The 21,060-nt window shown below is 37.8% G+C and overlaps 1 protein-coding gene and 1 long non-coding RNA gene across 11 annotated transcripts; one reads left to right on the forward strand and one right to left on the reverse strand.

The window, feature by feature from the left end:
* Positions 1-993: 993 nt before the first annotated feature.
* Positions 994-12,399, reverse strand: LOC113693594 (pentatricopeptide repeat-containing protein At3g18110, chloroplastic-like). Of its 9 annotated transcripts, none has more exons than XM_072071737.1 (9): positions 8,473-12,399; positions 8,155-8,355; positions 7,618-7,710; positions 6,342-7,495; positions 6,004-6,104; positions 5,431-5,492; positions 4,503-4,552; positions 4,307-4,329; positions 994-1,405 (listed from the first exon to the last, which is right to left on the reverse strand). In XM_072071737.1, the coding sequence occupies exons 1-4, from the start codon at positions 12,132-12,134 to the stop codon at positions 6,967-6,969; spliced, it is 4,485 nt and encodes a 1,494-aa protein (XP_071927838.1). In that variant the 5' UTR covers positions 12,135-12,399; the 3' UTR covers positions 994-1,405; positions 4,307-4,329; positions 4,503-4,552; positions 5,431-5,492; positions 6,004-6,104; positions 6,342-6,966. The 9 variants fall into 9 exon arrangements, with proteins under 9 accessions (XP_071927838.1, XP_071927839.1, XP_071927836.1 ...); XM_072071738.1 differs by having other exon boundaries at positions 5,998-6,104; XM_072071735.1 differs by lacking the exon at positions 4,307-4,329 and having other exon boundaries at positions 6,909-7,495.
* Positions 12,400-17,006: 4,607 nt separating this feature from the next.
* On the forward strand, positions 17,007-20,825 carry LOC113692803 (uncharacterized). 2 transcript variants are annotated; one of them, XR_003449060.2, is made up of 4 exons: positions 17,007-17,417; positions 18,324-18,506; positions 19,219-19,549; positions 20,020-20,825. It is a non-coding gene; the product is annotated as an uncharacterized lncRNA (long non-coding RNA). The 2 variants fall into 2 exon arrangements; XR_003449059.2 differs by lacking the exon at positions 20,020-20,825 and having other exon boundaries at positions 19,219-19,690.
* The last annotated feature ends 235 nt before the right edge of the window (positions 20,826-21,060 follow it).

Genomic DNA, 21,060 nt, shown 5'->3' on the forward strand with positions numbered 1-21,060 from the left:
ATCTACACTTGCTATCTCAAGGCTCAGTTGCATTATGGTCTGGTTAAGAGATCCATCAATTTCCTACCGAAACTCAAAACTTGTATAAACATCGTCAGGGGATCGATTTTGCTATCTTTCCATGCTGTCAAAATAGTGAAAGCATTTATAGTAAGATGATTCATGGGCTTCCAGTGCAGAAAGTAAACCGCATTCCAAATCTTCCTAATTCATATGGGAACTCAAGCACGCTGAAGGCGGGAAAACCATGGAGAGCCAGATACAAATTTCAGCTAACAAATATAAAAATCAGTAGTCACCATGGGGTGGTATAGTTCCTTAGAAGCCGTTTGGTTCAGATTCCTCAGTCATTATCACTATGAATATCATTAACAGTAGCATGAGTATGGATTTTGACGATTCCCCCCAACATGTTTGGTTTAGTAATGGAATGGGTATTATTATAAAACTACTTGTTTGGTTTGCTTATAATCAGGAATGGCTTTCAAGTGAATTTTGAATTTTTTAAATCTCTTTTGTATAATATGCATATTTTTAGATCTCTTATTTTGTTTTTTTTTTTTTTAAGAAGGGCTTCTTCAGGTTTAGATAAAGCCATGCTCTAATTTGAGTTTTATGCAAATTTTAACCTTATAAAACAGAAAAGAAAAAAGCCATTTTTATTGTATATTAATATAGAGTCCCATATATCTTTGATTTCCAGTTTAATTTTTGCCAGGACATATGAACATCAAGTGAGAGAGAGAATATTGCAACAATGCTTATAGAACAGTCCCAGTAGAGCAAGAATACATCAAGAACCATTGTGAAGCCAGTGATCAATCGAAAGGCAAATTAACACAAGAATACATCAAGATATAAAATGCCATTTACAAATGTTGTATTTCAATACCATATTTCAATTGTTAGAGAGAGAATATCACAAACACCATAATATAAAGTACGATATTTACCGCATGGAAAACATAATAAAAGTCCAAAAAACACTGATGATTGAAACGAAAATCAACCAACATATCATTGCAGTTGCAGAAGCTTAGCCCTCAAATTCAGAAAAAATAAAGGTTCCAAAAGACAGACCAGGAAATCTTAAAATCCTCAACCAGTAAGATTTATAGTTTGCAGAATCTGACTAAAGCTAAATTCTCAAGCTAAAATGCCAGGGATACAATTTCCCATACCTTTCCTGGTGAAGCTAATAACAGCAAAGAAGTTCTAGACTGCGGAATAAATGAATGAGTCCTTGTTTCATGGAGTCTTCTATTTGCGTACTCGGGAACTTCCGCCGAACAAAGGATGCGCAAATAGCGATCAGCTTTGAAACGAGTGCTAATCTGTCAGCTACTTGTACGCAAGGCGTATGCTCTCACAACTTCCAGCATCACAAAAGGAAAGTGCCATTGATCTAGCATAGAATTACCAAATGTAGCTGACATCAATCTATAATTTCATCACTTTATGAAGTCATTGCAAGTATAGTAGATTAAACTTGCAGACATGTAAAGTGGAAGTTGTAATCCAAATGCAACAGGAAAAGTGCTTCAGTACAACCTCAGTAGTCAATAAGTGACTTGCATCCATGATTTTTATCTAAAAATGTCCACCAATCTGACAACAAAACTCAAGCGAAATCATACAAAGAACTGCAGGGACCCGCTCACAAAATTTTCAGATCTCAAGATAGTAGGCTTCTATAAGAAATACATTTACTTGAGTGTTACAGAAACTTTCACAAGCATTGGTTTTACAAGCATTAGTTCTCATTCTAGTTGTGGCTCCTCTGAAAAATCTTGAACCCGGTTGCTGAAATTGTGTAAACAAAAAGACCCACAATTTGAGATCTAATGGCTGCAATTACTCAAAATACTACAACAACTCTATAACACTTTACATGTACAACAGAAGGAAAAGCAACACAACTTTCAAGAATTGGTAAGAACATTAAAAACAAGAGGCAACCAGGAAGTTGTGCAGTGAGAATGTTATGCAGCCATAAAACATCAGCTTAATGCATATGTAACTATATCAGATCAGACTGGATTACATGAAAAATATCGCCAAATACTTTCTTACTTGAATCCGAACAGTATCAACCAGCATATATCGGCAGGCAGTTAGTTGCATGTACATTTTTAAACACAAAGTCTGCATTTGTGTGGATAGTGGCACTGGACTCAAATATAATTCAAATTTAGTTCATATAGTACCTTCTTTCTGTCAAATCTATTAAAAAAATTAAAAGAGAACATGTAATGACATAAGCCAGTAACATCAACAAATCGTTTTCACACAACGAAAAGCAAAATACTTGAACACGTAAAGTGCCTATACAAAGTAATGAGGATTACATTGGAAGATTTCTCTGTTGTATATACAAATGAACTCAAGTACACATGAAAGAAGTATATTCGCATATAGCTCCTAAAGACAATCTTTACCCATCATTTTTAATCATCTTCAGACCTAAAATCAATGCAAATTTCCCTCTTCTTTTCTTAATAGCCGAGTAGAAACTTTAGATGGATCAATATGTGGGTTGTTTCTAACTGTTTCAGTAGTTAATGCTCATAATTTTTTCTCTCTTGAATACAAGTCAGACAAAAGCTGCCTCATCAGAGCTTCAGAAAACTTTCTTAGCCATCCTTCAATGACAAGATTTACATTGAAACATGAGAACTCAAAAGATATTTTCATCTTTTTTCGAAATTCAAACTACGAGATCCTCTCCTTTCTTAATTGAGATCTAAAATTTTCCAACCACTCTACAGAAATTCAAAATGCAAGATCTTCTTCTTTCTTAACTGGGAACTAAAATTCTTCAACTGCTCTATCCAATAAAAAGAAATTGGTCATTAAAATTCTTCATAAAAGTAGGCGCTCAAGCTTTGCTTTGGAATATCATCTGGCGGAAAATGAAATTCATCATACAGAATCTTGGTGAAAATAAAAGGAAATCTGTATAATTACAACTTAAAAAAATTGAAAAAAAAAGAAGAAAAACTGAAAAAGCTTTAATTTGAACATTGGATAAAAGATTCTGGAAAGAATTGCTACAGATAACATAAAGAAAACAACCAAAAAGAAAACTGAAGAGACCACTCCAAAAAAGGGGAACAAAAAGAGCCATGCTGCTGATGGTAAAACATGTTGTTGGCTACGTCAAGATAGAGCTTTGAATATTAATAGGATTTGAAGCTTCAAAACCCGACTATTTCGAAGGAAAGATAGTTCAGATCATTTAAAAAATTAGAAAGAAAAAAAAAGGAACGTGAAGGAGATTTAATATGGCCAGCTATGTAAATGGTTTTTGAGTCCTCAGTTAATCATTACTCTTGATAAGGCTTTCCAACTCTAAAATCATTGACCCAGAAAAAAGGTCAGAATTTGGCCAGATTAAATGCAGAATATCAAACTCCAAGAAGGTCAATAAGCTTATTTGAGCTTAAAAAATAAAAGAAAACAAAAAATATAACTGACGTTCTGAATAAGCACCAAGAAAATGAAAATAAAGCTTAGATCTGCGCCAGCATAGACGCATGGTGCTGTCTAATTCTTTTTTTTTTTTTCCTTTCTTCGCCTTACTCTTCCTTCAATGAGTTGGTTTAGAAACATTGGTTCTCCAGTTACACATTTTACCCAAGCATATGGCCTAAATTCCACAAATAATATTCACCTCCCAAAATTATCAAAAAATTCATATTAAAGGTAAGCACCTTCTTAATCACAATAATGTATTCCATTCCTCAGTATACCTCAAGACTAAAACATTTTTAAGTTTATTAAAGAGTTACACTTTAGAAAAGCTTTTAGAACCATATCTAATACATCCACGAAGTCTGTCAATTTGGTGAGCACAAACTGTAAAAATTACATCACATACAAGAAATTACTTTCTAACACATGCAAAACGCAAAACAGTAAGAGCCAAAGTGAGCAGCGGAAAAAAAAAAAAAGAAACCAAGCACATGAAAATCCAAATAACTAAACAAGAAAACTGTACATTAGTGGCAGAAACAAGATACTTTATCCCGTCTGACCCAAAACAAAGGTAGAAAAACAGTACAATCAAGGCTTCAGTTCATATCAGCCAAGGTAAAAAGATAAAAATCTTGTGACCTGATCCAATGCCAAGAAAAAAATGGTAAAAAGGTCAAAAAGAAAACTTCTGAAAAAAAATAAGAAATGGACTTCATTAAAAAAATATAATAATAATAGAAAACCCCACCCACTACAAGACCAAAGCAAACACAAGCTCCAAACAAGTTAGATATTCAGAGGAAAACAAAAAGAGAACAGAACAACGTACCAATGGGCAGAGGAACATTCTTACTGTTATGAAAAAAAAAAAAGAGAAAAATGTCATAGCAGCACAAAAGCAACATTGATGACCCCCAAATACCCCTCAAAGTACCAAATCAGGGCAACCAAGGATCCAAATCAGATCCAAAACAAATAGAGAATAGAACAACAGCCACAAAAGATTATAGCAGAAATCTCCCTACCAACAACAATGATAGTCCGACCATAGCAAGCCAGCGTCCCCGAAAATCCCCTATAAAAAAAATGAAAAAGGAAGTAAGAATCACAAGCATGGAGAAGCATCCTAAACTTTGAGATTAGCTGCTATGAAATGTTGCTGTCATTCAAATTAGTGCCTGGAAGAAATGTACTCGTGAATTACAGACGCGAAAACTTGATCTAACGTAAGCAAATGGTCCCTAAATCGTAGCAAAAATGGCCTGAAAGCAGATCAGGAACCGAATTCTGGAGGAGAAGCAAACGAGGGGGAAGAGCTGGAAATGTCGAGGCTACTATCTTGATGGAAACGAGGCAAACTAGAAGAGGCCTTAGATTTTGGCTACAACGCCCATGCATCGAGCGAAGACACGTGACTCGACAACGAAAATCCAATGTGGCAAGGGCTGTTAGCTCTTTATACACTCATGTTGAATAGCAGACTATTATAATAGGATGTGATGTAGAAAAGACAACGGAATCCATTGACAGATTAAGATGGATTAGAGTCATAAAGACTCCAGGAACTAATTCTTCAAGTTCTCATTTCTTTACTACTTTTTGCCAAAATTCATCACAAGACCAGAAGAAAATGTAGAGTGATACTATTCATAAATGGAGTTGAGGAACAACCTGTGATCATATAAAAAGCCAAATCGTGCTCATAACCAGATGAAAGAATAGGCACTGGGGAATTCAGTAACCCATGACAAATTCAAAAGGGAGATTTTCTCCTTCAAGAACTAATTAATGAGCGACAACTGCACTGTTTAATAGTGATTTCAATGAAAAACTGATATGAAATTTGAGCTGGTAATGGTGAACAAATAATACACAGATGGGAAAAAAGATATTTCTATACTACGCATAAACAGTCATAAAAAGCAGAACACAGCAAAACAAAGACAAACTCACCAATCAACTTCAAGGTTCAGCTGTTCTTCATTCAAATGTTCCAACATTACAGAAGGCTCTCACTAAAAATTGATAAACAACTCAAATTAATAAAAAGTAATCTCTATACAAAGAATGAACAATCACAAAAGCAACCCCAAGAAAAAATCAAATTGAAAACTTCAGGCAGTGAAGTAGAACAAACAATCATAAAAGCAACCAAAAGTACCAATCAAAATTCAAAACTTCAGGCAATGAAGTGGCACAATCATTTTAGAAGTATAAGGTAAATATTCTCATTTGTTCATTTATCGAGTATTTTCAACTTAATCATTTTGCTTCACTACTATTAGTTTTCTTCAAACTTGACAATTTGCCAAATCCACTGCAGCACAAAGTAGTGTACTCTATGACAAAAGTGGCATAAATTAGGTAGGAAACAATGAGAGGCATTATGCTTAATTGTATACATGACAAGAGGAGAATCGCAGAAAACTTTACACATCGAAAATCATGATTTACCATCCAGAGTTTCATAATATCAAGTGATATGGAAGAGGGCCAGAAAAGACCACATGATTGGAATACCTGTACCTTCTTGAATTTGTCAAAGTCATCACCGCTGATGGTGTTCCCCATAAATAAGCTGGGCATACGACCATCTTGCTACATTCACTTCACAACTATTGAATCAACTAGTACACAAGCAAAATTCAAAGGAAGTAGAGTAAATTAGGAAGGACAATTATTTATGAACCAAGAGAACATAATTACCATTTAAACCATCCCAAAGTACTAAATAGACAACAATTTCACAAGAAAAAACCTCAAATCTTGGCAACGAGCGAGAAGCCGGAAATATTCGCTCAGGATATGGCAAATTTAACTACCAAGTATCAAAATATTCAGAAAAATGGTGCCAAACTAATTACCCTCAAGTGTATTCTATGAAAATCTTGCACAGAAAGGAAGCCGGTGAGGATGACACAGATGGCAAGGACAAATGGGCTATGCAAAACTAAATTCACATCCTCCAAGTCCCAGCTCTCTAGTCGGGGTTCTCTTGGCCATCCAGGGACAAATTGCGGGGCAGAAAAGACCAAAGACCTACCTCACAAGTCACAATTATCCCTTATCACCAACTGCCATTGCTGAATTTGAATTTTCTGTATAGACAGAAGACGAGAAAGCCGAAAGAGATTGGGATGGACGGCAGGGGCGGTTCATAGAGAATGAGAGCGACAAAGAGAGAGAAGGGATGGAGACAGTTGGAGAATTGGGGAGTTCTGGAAGACACTAAGACCGCTGAAATTACTTTTCTGCCACCAAAATTAACTACAGAATTCCAAAATTAGTAAACAGGATGAAATTGAATTGTCATCTTCAATTTGATTCGTCATTTGGAAACTCCTGTCTTTATAGTAGTAAAGATTTTCTTTCCCATCAGGACAACATGCAAAGAAAACAAATTTCAGGACAACATTCGCGCTGAAATTTACTTGGAAACAGGCTTGACTTTCTTTGGCAGTCAAAACTGCAAGCCAGCCCTATTTGATCTCACATTCCCGAGTTTGATGGCTTAGAACTCCTTACAAACTTCCTTTTCTTGAATTGCACACTCTTCCTCCCAACAGCCCTAGCTTTTCCAAATTTGATCAACTTTTTCTTCCTCCCTTCTATATCAGCTCGGATTACCCTATCTCTTTTCTCGTCTGGCAGCAAAACCAGCCGTGAAAACATCTTAGGTCTCACTGGGCCAAGCCTCTCCTTTATGTCCTTAAAAGCAGGAACAAGGCCCTTTCTAATATAACATCCTTCAATTAGCTGCATAGAGTTTGTCTCTGGGAGGGTTGAGTTGTTTTTCAACTCGAGGTCCAGGCAAAATGGAGAATCCTTCAACCACATCCTCAAGGAATGAGCTTTTGCAACTAGGAGACCACTCCGAGTTTTACAAGGCAAAAATGGAGATCCCATTTCCCATAGGTATGCCTTCACTGTGCTGTTCAGTGAGACATGATTGTAATCTGATGCACCTGTTATCAGCACCACAGATTTTGGAGATTCTGGGACACCCTCCAATGAAGCATCCTGCAGAACTATAATCTACATGAGACTCAAAGACGTAGTAACAATGATAGAGGCTAATCTAACACAAGCAAAGAAACTTTTCGATTAAGACCGGAGTAGATATTAACGAGAGAGAAACTTTCCTGCATGTGGTCAAGCCATAATGTTAAGCCGACAAGAGCAGCACCAGCCGATAACTTTCTAAAGTCAGCCCCCCAGTCCTTGTCAGCCACCCTGCAGAATCATGTATGCAAATGAGCAAGACTGTATGAACATAAAGGGAAGCCTAAAGCACTTAACTGCCAATTAATGTTTCATTTGAAGCACAAACCAATCACTAACATGAATGTGGAGTTTTAGGTTGTGTAATTCTCCTCATCTGTTACCATGAAAGTGATTAGGACCTCAACAAAGGTCTGCTTTCAGGATCACAAGTTTTCATTTAGTTATCAACAGAAACAGGAAAGAAAACCCACAGATTCACTTAATATATGGGGATCTGGTGATCAAACACGGTAACTTTATCAAGTTTTACATGATTTTGAGTTTCCTGGGGAACATATCAACTGAGGCTCATCCACAGGCAAAAACACATCTCCTCGTTCTCTAACCTAGATGAACATGAAAGCTCTCAAAAAACGTAGTACCATGTATATATACAGCTCATATCAGCATTACCTGAATATGTCATGCGGATAAATGTTTCTCTTGATTGCCAATTGGAAAATCCATGATGCAGTGGCCCGAAGTTCGAAAGCCCACAATAGGTCGTCCAAAGCATTTACAAAATTAAATGCAGCATTATCTTCCAATGGCTCTAATTCTGCAAGATAGCGATCCATCTCTAATACCAATAACTCTGAACTATTTCTAAGAAACCTAAAAAATAAACCACTGTTATTTTTTAATATGGACAAATTCTATAAAGAAGCCACCCCAATATCATCTTGTCCCAACAACAATATAAAGAAGAATAAGCAATAAAAACTGGTGTACCTTAGTGGGAGATCAAACCCAGCGTCAGCAATGGCATTTAATAGTATTATAGCCTCAGAAGTACTGTGACACATACTTGCAGCTCGAATAAAGCAAGTCCATATCATGTGATTTGGTTCCAGACCTTCTGCTCTCATCTCCAGGAGCTTTTGAATGGCAATATCACGATCTCCATTCTTGAGATAAGCCTCAATGACGGAACAATATGGCAGTGTACCAAGAGTTAAACCCGTTAATTTTAAATCGTTAAGAACTTTTTCAGCTTCCATCGGCTGGCCAGAGCTGCCATAAGAAGTCATAAGCAAATGCATTGTAGCGATGGTTGGTTCCACTCCGGATTCCTTCATCACAACCATCAGCTTTTCAGCTTTAGAATGATTTCCAGAGTTTCTGTACATCTTCATCATTAAATGATAAAAAGAACGATTCAGTTTATGCCCTCCTGACCTGAGTCTTTCAAAGAGCTCCTCAGCTTGTTCCAGCATCAGCTGTTTACAAAACGCTGCAATCAAGCTTTTGTAGGTATCCAGATTTGGTTCCAGACCTAACTGCATCATTTCACGCACCAAAGAAAGCCCCTCTTCTGGCCTATGATCCCTACAGTACATTAGTATCAGAGTACTGTATGTATCCTCATCTGCTTCCAGTCCAGCTTCTTGAATTTGCTGGAATACTTGAACTGTTTTCTTAAAATCTTCAATCTTTGTGTACAACTTCAGCATTGAATTCCTTATGGATATATCAGGCTTGAATCCCGCTTCCTGCATTTCTGAAACCATAGCTTCAACATCTCTTACCTGTTTTCCACCACACAACAACTCTATCATAACCCTGTAGAGATGCATGGTCGGAAAATATCCTGCAGCTTTCATTCCATGGTATATCTTCTTCACTTCAAATATGTTTCCTGCTCGAGCAAAAGCATCAAGCATCAAAATAATAGAACTTTTACTAATTTTGAAGCCCATATCTTGCAGCTCCTGTATTACAACATAAAGCTCGTTCAATCTGTCATCAACTATCAATGCTTGCAGAAGGCCATTAATGGTTTCTACTGTTGGGGAAGGACCATCTCTCATCATTGTATTGAATGCTGCTCTTGCTTTCTCATAGAAACCACTTGCAGCATAAGCTTGTATTAATGCATTCCAAGCCTTCCGGTCCACTACACTACATTGTTTTTTTAGACTTCCAACAATGCTCTCTGCTTTTTCCAATAACTTCAACCTACCATAACCCTCAATCAGACCAATATAAGTGGATATGTCATGAACAGCAATGCCTCTTGCTTCAGCCTGATCAACCAAAAAATGACCAGTCTCCGGGAAGCCAAGTCTACAATAACTAGTTGCCATGATTCTATAAATATCCCAAGAAGGCTCCAGTGCATTAAATCTCATGTCAGAGAAAATTTGTGAAGCTTCAGCAAAGTGTTCACTCTCCACACAGCACTTGATGAGGGCATCATACATGGTAAAGCTTCCAGAAAAAAAACTGAATTCACGGAGTTCATGGTATTCCTTCAAAGCAGCATGCATTTGATTAGCCTTGCAGAAGATAACAACGAGGGCTTCAGATATGAATCTGTCAGATCCAGAAGGATGTTCTTTTAGAAAATTTAGCAATTCAATTGCCTCTAAGTGCCTCCCAGATGAACTATAAGAACTCAAGATAGATAACAAGTTCTCATTGTCCAAACTATATCCCTTTGCAATGGCTAATCTCAACATCTCAGCAGCAAAATCATAACACTCACCCTTTGTAAGTATAGAGGAAATTATATGTGGACTCAGTTCATGTAACTCCTCCAGATCCTTAATTAATTTCTCTATACTTTCAGATTTTTTTTCTCTTCCAAGGACTCGGAGCATAACCTCGTAAAGGGAAAGATCTGGCAAGAATCCATCATCAACCATTTCCCGATACAACATCATTGCCTTCTTGGTTTCATTAGACCTTAAATGGATGTCCAACATGACAGAATAAGCCAACCTATCAGGCTTGATTCCAGAACGAAGCATGCAATTAAACATCTCCTCAGCATTCATTCTCTTCCCAGCTTTTGCATAGCCACAGATTAAAGCGCTGTAAGTACGGACAGTTGGCTTAACACCAGCATTAAGCATTTCTGACATGACCTGTGCAGCCTCTGTAATCTTATTTGCTTTTCCAAGCGAGTCAATGAGAACAGTATACGTAACTACATCAGGATTCCGACCTGCTGTTTTCATGTCTCTGTACAGTTGCAACGCGAGGCCAACCTGACCATTTTTCCCATACATGTTGATGATAGTATTTAAAGTCATCTCATCCTTTCCAAAACCCATCTTAACCATTTCTCTGCATATTTCGTCTACCTTCGGAACATTACCTTCTCTTGCAAATGCATACAGTAGAGAATTATATGTGACCACATCAGGATAAAACCCTTTTGACTCCAAATCCTTGAAGAGCCGTTCAGCTTCACCAGGTAGTCCACATCTGGCAAACACCGAAATCATGGCATTATACGTCCAAAGATCGGGCTGGCACTTATTCACTTCCATGTCATCGAAAACCTTCATGGCCTCCTCCAAATTGGAGTCGCGTGAACAAGCACTGAGAAGAGTGTTGTAAGTGATGACATCAGGTCGAATCTTTGAGCTCCTGACTTCATTCAGGAGTTGAATTGCCAAATTTGGCGACAAAGGCTCAGCTTTCAAACGTGCATTGATCAGAGTATTGAAACTGACGAGGTCTGGCTCACAGCCCCGTTGGCGCATCAAGTCAAGCAGCTGCCGAACACTAGTAAACTGCCCATTCCGGGCATGAACACCCATCATGGCGTTATACACTTGGACAGTGGCAGCAACCCCAGGCTCCGCCCGAGTGAAAATCTCGACGGCCAGCGCTTCCTGGTTGGCCTTACCAAGCACACCGAGCACGGTGGCAAGCATGCGGGGATTAGGGGAGTACCAATGGCGAAGATTCAGCCATTCATAGACCTCCAGTGCCCTCTGCCAACTGGTCTGCCCGACCCACTTGACGACAAAACAAAAATCCGTAGGAGTCATCTGAACCATCTTCTCATCAAGCACGTCAGCAACAAACTCCTCGGGCTTCAAACCCAAAATCCTATCAGTCAAGAATTGAACCCTCTTCCGCCAATCTTTAGCCCTCTTTAACGCCAGTTTGTTCATTTTCTTAGCTGCTTTCCTAGTAGGCCTAGGCCAACGCAACGCCTCTTCTTCCTCTTCCTCCTCCCCATTCCCTCTCAACAAAATTGTCTCTTCTTCTCTGTCAGCACTTTCAGCTCTACCACCCTTGATCTCCCCTACCAAATTTACAGCAGAAGTAGTGGGAGAGGGCGGTTGGGGGAAAGAGGAATGGTGGTGGAGGTGGTGAGTTTCTGGGAATTTGAGGTGGGGCCATCTGAGGGATGGGGAGGCTCTGCTGTAACTAAATTTCTGGTTCGAACAAGTTTCTTCAGTGGTGGTAGTGGTACAACTCCTAGTTGTACAACACCTAGAAGAGGAAGAGCAAGAGCAAAGAGAAACAGAAACAGAAACAGGGGAGGAAGGTTTATTGGGTAGCTTCTTTATGGAGGAGTTGGAGATTTGCTGCTGCAATGGTGCTGCTGAAGCAATAGTAGCGTTAGTTGGCAATCCTGCGCAGGCTGCCATATTCCCTCCCCGGCAATCCAAACACCAAACCAATCTTCCTGCTGCCTGCAATGGGATTTCAGTATTTACTTCCTGCTGCAATGGTATTTTATCCGGAGTGCCCCTGTAGTCATTTAAATTGGCGATAATAATGGAAGAAAAGGTAAAGATATTTATGAGGGTTAATTTCAGAAATTTGCCCCGAGGTTCATCCTAATGTCGTCTGGCACACTGGAAGTCCCGAAAATCTCACTAAGCTCTCCTATTAATGTGATGGGATTTGACGTCTTGATTAGAGGCATTGAAATGACAAAGTTACATCTTATGTTTTCCTATTTTTTTTTTGGGATAATTTCAGATACCTCCCTTGAGGTTTCTGACAGTTTCACTCCCTTCCCCTGTGGTTTCAATAATACCACAAACCTCCCTTGTCAGATTGTGAGGTCCCATTTCTTAAGTCATTGGTGCCAAAAAGACTTAAATACCCTCACAAGTTTGCTAATATTTCGTGATTATCTGGAAAAATTTAGTTAAGTTAGTTATAAACACAATTAATGTAATTAACGAAAAATTAGAGTCCTAACAAGCAATATAGAAAGGGGCCTTCAGCAAAATGGCACCAAACTTAGGCGCCATGGTCTGATTGACATAACAGCTTGATAGGCACGGTACATATAGAAGCAAGAAACTTACTTTGTTCCCGCCATTGTTGAGATATAGCAACTGAGGTTGATGGTTGGCAAACAAAGCTCTTGATTCTCGTTAAGAAAGCTCTTGGCAAACAAAGGTCTTGGCAAACAAGCTGAAGAGTCTCTTAGCTCATTAAGAAAAATTTACCAGGTAAGTGTTTAAGATTTCATACTCTGTTTCAATATGATATTGGCAGCTTGTGATGATTTGGCTGTTGTTTGTGTAAGCTTGATACATGTTTGCTTATGATTTTCTGGTTTGTCATGTGACTTGGTTTGCTAAGCCTCTACCAAATTATGCTTACTTGATTCTAAATTTCTCGTCTGACTGGGGTTGTTTGATATAGTTAGATGCCAAACCTCAGTACTTAGAAAGCTTATGCTTGCTCTGTAACTTCAGCAACCAATGTTGCAAGATGGTTAATATTGTAGCTAATATTTTCTGTAACTTCAATAACTAATATTGTAACTTCAGTAACTTCAGTAGCTTTTGATTGTCTATTGTAGGATGGTTATCACTGATGTTCATGATATTGTGCTCCATTTTATGGGAAGAAAAGTAAGAGTGGCTAAGGTAGATCCCAAGAGTTACTTGTAACTTTTTATGATTGTCTTACCGGAGGAAGGTAAATTGTCTCACAGTTCATGGCTGCTTGATACATTGTAGAGTTATTGTCGCCTTCTTGAATATTTTATCAATTCTTCTTTGCTGTTGTCTCCAACCTCAGCATCCCAGGCACAGCTGCTTGTGCAACCTGTTGCAGTTGGTCTGTCTATTGGGTTGTTTCCTGTTCCTAAGGACCCTGAAGTGTTTGTTCGTATGATGCAGTCTCAGGTTCTGGATGCGATAGTTCCCATCTGGAATCACCCTTTGTTTCCAAATTGTAATCCAGTTTTTATAACTTCTATTATTTCACTAATCACTCATGTATATTCTGGTGTTGCTGATGTTAAACAAAATCGTAGTGGGTTGTTAGGGAATACAAACCAACGTTTGGTGGCTCCACCACCTGATGAAGCTACCATTGCTACCATTGTTAAGATGGGGTTCTCAAGAGCAAGAGCTGAGGAGGCATTAAGAAGAATGGAAACTAATAGTGTCGAAATGGCTATGGAATGGTTAAATAGTCATGCTGAAGATCCTGTGCTGGAGGATGATGAATTGGCTCGTGCACTTGCTTTATCTCTAGGAAATTCCTCATAAGCATCTAAAGTCGATAACACTGAAAAATCAGTGGATGTTTTGGCAGAAGAGGAACAAATTAAGACCCCTTCTGTTGATGACATCCTTGCTGCAACAATGAAGTTGTTTCACAGTAGTGATTCAATGGCTTTCCAGTTGACAGATTTGCTTGTGACTCTTTGCAATAGGAACAAAGGAGAAGACCGTGATCGGGTGATTCCTTATCTTGTAAAGCAGCTACAGCAATGCCCCATGGAATTCTCAGAGGATAATAGTGCATTGTGCATGGTTTCACATACTTTAGCATTGATTTTATCTGGAGCTGAAAATGCTCGACAAATTGCTGTGCAGAGTGGCATTGTCCCATTGGCAATTGATATCTTGATGAACTTCAAAGCAAGGACTACTGCAGGAAATGAGATTTTGAGCCCGAAATGTATTAGTGCCTTACTTCTAATCCTAGATAATTTGTTGCAATCCAGGCCCAAAATCTCTCGTGAAAGTACAGAAGAGACTGCAGCAGGACTAATACCTGACTCATCAGAGGAACATGTTGCATCTCCAGTTCTGGAAGATGTTGCTGAGAAAAAATCCACTCCTCTTTTGCAGGATAAAGAAAGTAGCACCATCTTTGAGAAAACATTTGGAAAACCTACAGGCTTTTTGACGATGGAAGATTGTGGTAATGTATTGATAAAACAGCATGTACCAGCTTTGGTTATGCAGGCCGTTCTTCAATTATGTGCTCGCTTGACAAAACAACATGCTCTGCCAGAAAGAGCCGTTGCCTTCCATTTTGTTCACTACTAACGTTCAGACCTTAATGAATGCATTGGTCTCACTTACACCCCCTCAAGTTTCATTCTTCTTAAATTCCCTGTTTTTTCTTCACATGAGATTAGTTCATTAATGCAAGATAATGAGGGCATTTGTGGTATACACTTGTTTCTCTCTCCAGCTACTAATTTTTTATTGTTTGTATTTTTAAATTGGGCTTATTTTGGCATTGCCTATCTAGTTTTAAGGGAGGTTTGTGGTATTATTGAAACCACAGGGGAGGGGAGTGAAACTGTCAGAAACCTCAGGGGAGGTATCTGAAATTATCCCTTTTTTTTAAGTAGCAAAAGGTTGAGAAAAGATTTTGACTAAAAAAAAAAATCCTACAAGCTAAAATATTTAAAAACAAATAACAACAATGACATTTACAATATTCTTCTCCCTCTTTGTTGCAAAATCTTTGCTTTTAATATTCGTCTTTGCCACAATTGATTTTCTAAAATTTTCATTCTAATTTCCCTCTTTGCAGCAAAACTTTTGTGTCTCTTTACTAAATAATCTTTACTCTTAATTTCCTTCTTGTTGCCACCAATCTCTTGAAACTTTTGTCTTTTTATAATGTTAAAGTAACTGTAAAAGTTACGCTTGTATTGCGCTTGTATATAATAGTGTTAGCAAGTTATGAAACGGTTAAATATATTACTTATTGCACTTACACCTTCTCATATTCTAAATTTAATATTCCATCTTATTTGTCTTGTTTTACATTTCAAATTTCATAAATCAAATTGAACAATGGTAAAAGTAAAAAAATGATATAATCTCTCTCCTCCAATGCATTTTCTAATATTACTTTTACATATAAGTGGTGACATAATGTTATACAAATTGTCATTCAAGGGGAGCTTTGTAAGATTTCTAAAACTTCAAGAATACTAGGTGACATTAATATAAACCTTAGGGAATGTTTCTGAAATTAATTCATACTTATTATTTATATAGGGTTGAAGATTTATCATATTACGTGTTTATATTATATATTGTTGATATCACTGGTACATTTTTCTATACTAGTTTTTGGTAGCCATGCAAAATGCATGGAGTGCCCAGAAGGATTTTAAAAAATGCAAAATACGAAGGTACTGATTATTCGTTTCTAATTCTAGTGTTTCAGTATGAAAACTTGCAAGACAAAAAAAGTAACCTGCTAATCTCTTAGCTTCATTCGAATTGAGGAATTTGATGAAAGATTTGAAATCCATTCAAATTGCTATCGTTGTTTAGATTATTTAAGAAGAATTGATTATTTATAATGACCACATAAAACTCTTAATTGCATCAACATGATGCTAGGATATATCCTAAAGCAAGAAACCGCAAAGAAAATCATAGGAATTGAGGGAGGGGGAATCAGTCATTTATGTTGTAGCTCAAATGACATAAACAAAATTTACAACTATTAGTCATGGAAATTTACAACACCAAACTTCTTAATAATACTAATTTGCTGTTAGTCTAAGTATTTGAAAATTCCAAATAACTACAAGAAGAAAGTTGTTTCTTGGAGATTCTTGGAGAAGAAATTCAACTAACCCAATTATTTCAACCTAATTGGTAAGGTCCCAAGATGTTTTTGTATGTGCGTGTGAGTGTAATTTTTTTTTTTTTTTTTTGTGAAAGGCAAAATTTGTGAGTTAATTGGTAGGGAAGAGGAGATAAGATTCAGAATAGTGAAGTGAGGAAAAAGATGAGCCATGGTCAAGTATTGAAATAGTGCTTTTGTTTGTTTTCTCATATCTGTCTCCCAATGTAGGCCAAACATTGGGCAAATTGAATGGCCAAGATTGTAGCACTACATGATCCAGTGACTAATATAAGAAACCAGAAAACTTTCCACTGCTTCATCTAAAATGCCCTCAAAGTTGCTCGAAATTACAGGATAACGGGTCCATGCACACCGTAGCAACTCCAACTCGTGCTTTTAGTAGAGTAAAGAAAAGATTGAGTTTGTTTGGACTGGAAATTTGGTTTATCTAATTTAGTGGTGCAAAACAAGTTTTGAAAACCTTGTTTGGACACTTCAGTTTGCCATACTTGAAGACTTGTGGTGGGTCAAAGAAAAACATTTGTTGGGTGACCCCACCAATGTTTTAAAGTACGGTGCAATTCCTCCATCACGTGAAACTGTCAGAAAAGTGAAAATAATATCCCATCAAGGGCATCAGGGCCAGACACCCATGCGATGTCGGCACATTTCCTTCCATTGGCATAGCTAAGTATTGATTATTCACAAAAAGAAAACCCATTCCACCGTTTGCCATTTTTGTTATGCACAACCTCCTTATACCTCGTTCTCCTCCTGCAAACATTCACCTCACAAAAATTCAATTTCTGCTCTGAACGATAAGAGGCAACAACAGTGCGCCTGCCAAAGTATGAAGTGCTGAAGCAGTCAAAGTTAGATTCGCCTCAGTTTGGCATCTGGGTTTCCATCAGTGCGCCGGTTTCAATGGTGAAGCAGTGCATGCTGAAATAAGATTTCCTGATTTGGAGCTTGCTTAAGGCCAAATTCAATGCTATTAACTGACCGTTGGCAGCTAATTTAGAGGGTGTTATCTTTTCCTGTCCGAATTTGGAAAACAATTTGCAATTCAGGTTAGTCGGACCTCTTTCTTAACCGCCCATAGCACATTCTTTTGCCTATACTATTAGCGGTAGCTCAAATCAATGATTGAAATTAATTTGCGGCCGTCAAATTGGTAAACCGTTCTTTGTAGATCCAAATCCGTGCTGGGCTTAGCTGTCTGATATGAGTGGAATTCTTGTATTTATTAAATCGTTAGGTTATGAAAAGTCTTTCTTCCTTTGACGGCTTCTGTTTCTTTACTTTAGATCAGTTAAATTATAGGCTATGATGATGAAATTCTATGTATAATTGCTGTGGTTGTTGGCTGTCGGCTCATGATAATGCACCACTAATTGGATCTAATTAACTTTGCTCTATCCTAATAGCATGGTCAAATTTGATATTTGATGATTGATTCCCCATCTTCTGTTCCCAATCTGGATTCATCATCATGGCATGAGAAGGTTAATTATGAGATTTGCTTGGTGATTCTTGAGCATTAGTATGTGAAAAAAGATTTTGGTGATGCCATATTTCCTCATTATATACTATTTTATTTCTTTCGCTATGCAATTTTCTTTGTTTCGAGTTTCTTATTTGTAAAGAAAAGGGATTTCAAGAAAATTGATAAACTACTGGTAAACTCAATTAAAGTGGAGTGCAAGTTCGAGGAAGGGCATGATATGTACTGAAAGAAATGAGTATGGTAATCCAATTGTTGCATGTTATAATTGGCAGTTGTGCATTTGGCATCCAGTACATGAATTTGACTTGGATAAAATAGGCTTGCTGCTTCGTCTAGTCCACTTTATGGATAATTTGTATTTCCTGCAGAGTAGTAACAAATCCACGATTTAGGCATTAGGTCTCTCAAAAATTACCTGCATTCTCAAATGCAAATAGCTGGCCGTTAGAAATCAAAATATTTGCCGCAGGTACTGGTCTGAGGTCTGGCTCAGCATGACCTGCTGTTGAAGGTAGAGCACTAGTAAATACCCAACAAGCGGAGGAGATCACTGTCCGGTCCTACTACTCCACCCCGTCTTTCCGAAGCTTCATCCGTCCACTCCGTCACAGACTCGAACGACTACATCCAGTCCCTTGTCAACTACTTTAGAGTAAATCCCCAATATATCCATACAAATGGCCATTGTTGTTTGATTTTTAATGCATCTTCCTCAAATGTGAAGATTCCTTCATGCCACAATTAATTTACTATTTACTTATATTTGCTTGTTGTACCAGATTTGCCATTCAATGCCTATAGACCGATAACTAATGAAATATTGTGTAATCCCCTGTACTCTATACTGTGACACTATACCTGATTTCAAACTTGGTAGCATACATGTGGCTTGAGTTTTTGGCCTGTTGATTCTTATCACTTAGTCCCAATAAAAAACATCAAACTAGAGATACTTTGTGCCAGTGATCTACCCCACCAAGAATTGACAGCAAGTTATAAAAGAAATTAGTTATTATTGGGTTAAGGAATGGATGGCTAGCTAACAATAAAGTAGATTGCTTGATAGTGATCCAACCCCTAATCTGGGAAATTTCTCACACACAACACCAACTTCTCAGTGAAAAATAGCATGTGAAAGGTGACGATGTGTGTTATAATTCCTTAGATTCATGTCTACAAGGCTCTTGACCATTAAAGGAAGGGAATCTACTGTCATTAAAAATATTTCTGTTTCGGTGCTTATGGGGTGCAAACACTTTGATAAACTAGATTTTATTTGGTTGTTATTCCCCAAGTGTTGTAATCTGGTTCTTCTTTGATAAACCAAATTTTAATAATGCAAGTCCTTTTTGTTTCTTATATAGATGCCACGAGACCACACCATTGCAAAGGCACATTGAGATGAAAACATGGAAATACACTTCTGTATGACATATGTCGAATGGAAAAAGAGTGGGGAGTGGAATCCAAACATTGCATCAGATGCCAATTGGATGAAACTTGCTTCCCACCTAAATTTGACCTGGGGAAAGCAACATAGTTGGACAGTGTACCATTCTAAATTCTTGAACAAGATTTGGAGTGCCTTTGCCAAGTTAAAGAGTCTGTGACAAACGTTCGAAACTGGTATTGGTTGGGAACAAGAATAGGAGATGCTTCTTGGCTGAAGATTCTCAATGGAACAATTTGCAAATAGTAACATCTCAAATAACTTAAATTCAGTTCCAGTCATGTAACTTGCTATGGCAGTATTTCGTCTTACCATGTACTGTGGAATATTCCTGTTTCTTTAACCTGTAACGTATAATTACTACTGCATGAACCATTACTTGTTTATTTGTCTTTGGCCTTAGCATCTTATAGCATGAACATTAGTTATAGTTGGACAGTTAGGGAAGTTTTGAAATATCCATCAGCACCTAATCTGTCTCTTGTTATCAAAGATGACCCATTTACAATATTATAAGGTAACAGCAAATGTGCAAATCAAGTAGAAGGAATTGTTCAAAGTATTTTACTTCCGGGGCCTATACAGTGCATAACTGAATACACTTGGCCATAAAATATCCCCCGTGGGCTTTTGGGTTATATTTGTCCTCGCACTTAATATTTTGTCATTGTGAATGATGACATATTTCACCTTCCTTGTTGTCGCTTTCCAACAGGAGAACCAAGATTATAGGAACTTTAGATATTTCCAATGTATCGACAAATATGCTATCCTGTTTGAGGTCTTAGAAGGAGAAACCGCTACAGGGAATCAGGCTCAAGCTTCTTCGGTACCGCCTTCAATTTTGAATCCACGCAAGCGAGCTGGACATACTGGTGGGCAGATTTTCTCTTCACAATTTGGTGATGAAGTGTACAACGCAGGCCAAGATGTCGACTTCAACAAAGAAGCTCCAAGTGTAGGAGTTAAGTGAGCATCAAGCAGTCAGGGGGCACGACTTCGCTCCCAACTGGATCTCATGGAAGCAAGTCAAGTAGAAGTACAAACAATCCTTTCGCCGAATGTGCCCACTCGCTCTCCACCCTAGCAAATTCAAAACTACAGATCAAAGGTCGCAGAGAATCTGAAAAAGAGAAATTTGATGTGACTATGGCAGCTCAGGTCGTGGAATCGTTCGAATCGGTGCACAAAGGGAGGAAGCTCACTGCTGTTTTACAACTCCAGGAAGACAAGTGACGGAAGATTTTCCTGAGTCTCACTCGCGATCTTCAAGAGTATTGGTTGAATTTTTTGGAGATTGCCTCTCAGATGGGGCCAGATGAAAGGTAGGTGAGACTTCAGATTTTAGTGGCTGTGCATGACAACTACAGGCAGACAAACTGCTCGGCCTTTAAATATTTGAGTGAAAGTGCTGTTTGTATTTTGGCATAGCTGAGTTGGGATTTTCGGCCTGTCATTAAATGTATTTCCTTCAAAAAACTTGTTTGGATAATTATGAAATGTTGAGTTTCTTATTCCGCATTCCTTGAAATAACTTCACCTATGCAATTTAAATAGTAACGTGTCTTCTATTTGATATTTGGATAGCCCTCTTTTTTTTAAGCGTTAGCTTGTTAATTCACTTTATGGAGGAATTGATAATAATAGTTATATATTATTATTTTGTTGCAGGATACTGATGTTATACTTTAATGCTGACTTTTATTTTAGTCCACATAGTTCACAATTTTTATTGGATGAAAACGTGTTGTGGCAG

This window comes from Coffea arabica, chromosome 11e, assembly GCF_036785885.1.
Source record: "Coffea arabica cultivar ET-39 chromosome 11e, Coffea Arabica ET-39 HiFi, whole genome shotgun sequence".
NCBI lineage: Eukaryota > Viridiplantae > Streptophyta > Magnoliopsida > Gentianales > Rubiaceae > Coffea > Coffea arabica.